This window comes from Neopelma chrysocephalum, unplaced genomic scaffold, assembly GCF_003984885.1.
Source record: "Neopelma chrysocephalum unplaced genomic scaffold, ASM398488v2 Primary Assembly neopelma1_94818, whole genome shotgun sequence".
Lineage (NCBI taxonomy): Eukaryota > Metazoa > Chordata > Aves > Passeriformes > Pipridae > Neopelma > Neopelma chrysocephalum.
Window position 1 is genome coordinate 1 of NW_020923524.1, and position 3017 is coordinate 3017.

General features: G+C 55.6%; 1 protein-coding gene across 1 annotated transcript; it reads left to right on the plus strand.

Moving 5' to 3' along the window:
• The first annotated feature begins 614 nt into the window (after positions 1-614).
• LOC113980610 (zinc finger protein 239-like) lies at positions 615-1839 on the plus strand. The gene is made up of 3 exons (XM_027707832.1): positions 615-666; positions 856-1202; positions 1287-1839. Exons 1-3 carry the CDS (start codon positions 615-617, stop codon positions 1776-1778), a joined length of 891 nt encoding a protein of 296 aa, XP_027563633.1. The 3' UTR covers positions 1779-1839.
• The last annotated feature ends 1178 nt before the right edge of the window (positions 1840-3017 follow it).

Here is a 3017-nt window from a genome sequence, read left to right on the forward strand (position 1 = left end):
CGGGGGTGGGTGTGGAGCCTGGGAGCTGCCGAGTGTGGAGGGCGGAGCGGGACGATGCCAGAGCTGGGGGACCCCCAGCAGCCTGGAGGGGGGAGCACGGAGAGGGAGGAGCCCCAGGACTCCCAGGAGCCTGAAATGGGGGGCACGGAGAAGGGGAAGCCTGGACAGTGGGGACCCCTGGGATTCTCAGGACAACAAAGTGGAGAACGTGGAGAGGGAGAATGTCTGGGAACACGGCACCCGGAAGGTGAGAGTCAGAGAAGGGACCCTTGGGACCCCCAACACTCCCAGCATCCCAGACAGGGGAGACCCTGCGAACCCAAGAGCGGAGAGACCAGAGAGGGGGAACTTCTGTGAGAGTTTTTTTGGACTGAATCTTCATATTTTGGAGTATATTTTGGCTGAGTCTCAACTTCTTGCGGTTTTTTGGGGAGGTTCATCTCACTCTTTCTGGGTGGTTGTTGGCTGAATCTTGGGGTTTTGGAGGTTTTTATGGTCACAGGATGCCCAGTGAGTTCTAGAGATGGACATGGGCAGGAGGAACCCCCAAGCCAACACGCTCAGCCCTTGTTTTTCCTCCCCATCAGGATTTGTCCTTCCCAAAGCTTGGGTGGATGAAGGAGGAGGCTGCAAGGAAGAGGAAGATGCCTTTGGCCTCCCAGGCAGGTGAGGAGGAAGTCAGTGTCCCTTTGGGCGGGTGTTGTGCTGGCTCTGGCAGCCCAGCATGGCCCCCGGCTGCAGGACAACCCCGCTGCCGCCGCCGTCCTGCCGGGGCCGGAGTTGGGGTGATGTCCTTGGCCTTCCCTGTGGGCCGGAGGCAAATCCCCTCCCTGTCCTTCTTGCTTCCTGCCCCAGGCCCCGAGCTGAGGACGGAGAGCCCGGAGGACAAATCCCCCCGGCAGACCCTGGTGGGAGAGGCCGTTTTGAAGGGCTCCACGGTGCAGGAAGGCAGCGGGGAGGAAAAGGGCCGGAGATCCCTGCGGAGGAGGGGCTCCAAAGCCAGCCCAGGGTGCTCTGAGGAGGAAAGACCCAGCCTGTGCTGGGAAGGCAGCCAGAGCTTGAGCCATACCTCTGACTTGGTGGTCCCTGAGCAGCCTCCCAGCAGGGAGAAGCCCTTCAGGTGCTTGGAATGTGGGAAGAGCTTCAGGAAAAGCACCACCCTCCTCACCCACCAACACATCCACACTGGGGAACGGCCCTACATTTGTGGAAAATGTAGGAAGAGCTTCAGTGACAGCTCCCGCCTTCGCATCCACCAGCGCATCCACACTGGGGAACGTCCATACACGTGTGGGGAATGTGGGAAGAGCTTCAGGCACAGCTCCACCCTGATCGAACACCTGCACATCCACACTGGGGAACAGCCCTATACGTGTGGGGAATGTGGAAAGAACTTCAACTGCAGCTCCAACCTGATTCGACATAAGCGCATCCACACTGGGGAACATCCCTACACGTGTTGGGAATGTGGGAAGAGCTTCAACTGCAGCTCCAACCTCCTCACCCACCAGCACGTCCACACTGGGGAACGGCCCTACAAGTGCTTGGAATGTGGGAAGAGGTTTCAGACCAGCTCAGATCTCCTGAAACACCAGCGGACTCACACGGATGAGAGGCCCTTCCGCTGCTCCGACTGCGGGAAGGGCTTCAAGCAGAACTCCCACCTCGTCATCCACCGGCGCATCCACACCGGGGAGAGGCCCTACAAGTGTGGGGAGTGTGGGAAGAGTTTCAACCACAGCTCTAACTTAACCCCACACCAACGGACCCATCGGTAAGGGAAAGCCCTACGCGTGCCCCGACTGCAGGAAGAGCTTCGGCCTCTGCTTCCACCCCAAATGAACCCCCCTTTCAACCACAAATGGCCAGTCCCCCAAGGTCACTGCTGGAGGTTGAGAGCAGAGATCTCCCCACCAGCATTGGTCTGGGGGAGTTCCATCCATCTCTAATTAGGAATATTAATCTCTAATTAAGAATTTTTGTGCCAGCTTGAGTAGAATTGCTTCAACAATTGCTTTAGTGTAGAGCACTGTCCTATCTTATCCTGTACTCCTGGTGATTTTAGTAAAGAATTCTGATGAAGATCTTTTGTCTGATCATTTGTAACCCTAAATAATTCATTTCTATGGATAGATCTGATTTGCCATCATTAAAACCTGGTGGACAAAAGTGGTTCAGTCACACCTCTGTAATTCCTCTAAACTGCAACTTCTGTCATAATCCAAGGCTGAGATTGGATCCAGCAGCCCCCAGCACCCCACAGTAAGCTGGGAGCTCAGGGGGGCCACCACCCTTTCCCAGCCCCCTGTGCCCAAAGACCCCCATGGAGGTCGAACTCACCAGACCACCCCCCATTTTCCACCCTTCTCCCTATTCCTCCCGCTTTCCCATTGTCCCCTCAATCCCGAATTTCCTCCCCAAACAGTTTTGGGGTCCCAATCCCTACTTTTTGTCCCCTCTCCTATGGCTGCTGAAGGAGAAAATGAGGCTGCAAACTCAGAGTTCCAGAGTTTTCCGCCGACACTTTTCCATGTCCCCTTTTATTCCTCTTCTCTCGTGAGCAGCAACCGGTGTTTGGCTTTTAGTTCACCGGAATTCCCAGCATGGCCCCAAAGCAGTGCCCTGATCCCACACATTCCCCTCCCCTCATGTGCTGGCTGTGTTCAGCCACCAGAGAAAAACACAGGCTACCATGCAGAGCGTCCATGCAGAGCGTTCCAAGTGGTTTCCACTTTGGCAAACAGCACTCTCTGGATGGAAAACACCAGTCAAGGCCAAAACACTCCTTGTTGATCCTGATTAACTGAATGCAGCTGCTGCTGCTTTAACTTGTTCCCACAAAAATTCTCAGGGTTCCTTTGCTTCCCGGAGGCCCCACATGTCATAATGGTCCCTTGATTCCATGAGCTTCCACAGTCTCCAAAGGTTCCTTTAGTTCCACGAGGCCCTGCAGTCCCAAAATGCCCTTTGGATTCTTGGAGATTTCCCACTGTCCCAGGGTCCCTTGTGCTTCAGAA

Bases quoted from the DNA above. Each gene is read 5' to 3' on its own strand.
- LOC113980610 (XM_027707832.1), top strand. From the start codon at position 615: ATGAAGGAGGAGGCTGCAAGGAAGAGGAAGATGCCTTTGGCCTCCCAG. The intron at 667-855 runs GTGAGGAGGAAG...TTCCTGCCCCAG, and splicing joins GCCTTTGGCCTCCCAGGCAG to GCCCCGAGCTGAGGACGGAG. The intron at 1,203-1,286 runs ATTTGTGGAAAA...GAACGTCCATAC, and splicing joins ACACTGGGGAACGGCCCTAC to ACGTGTGGGGAATGTGGGAA.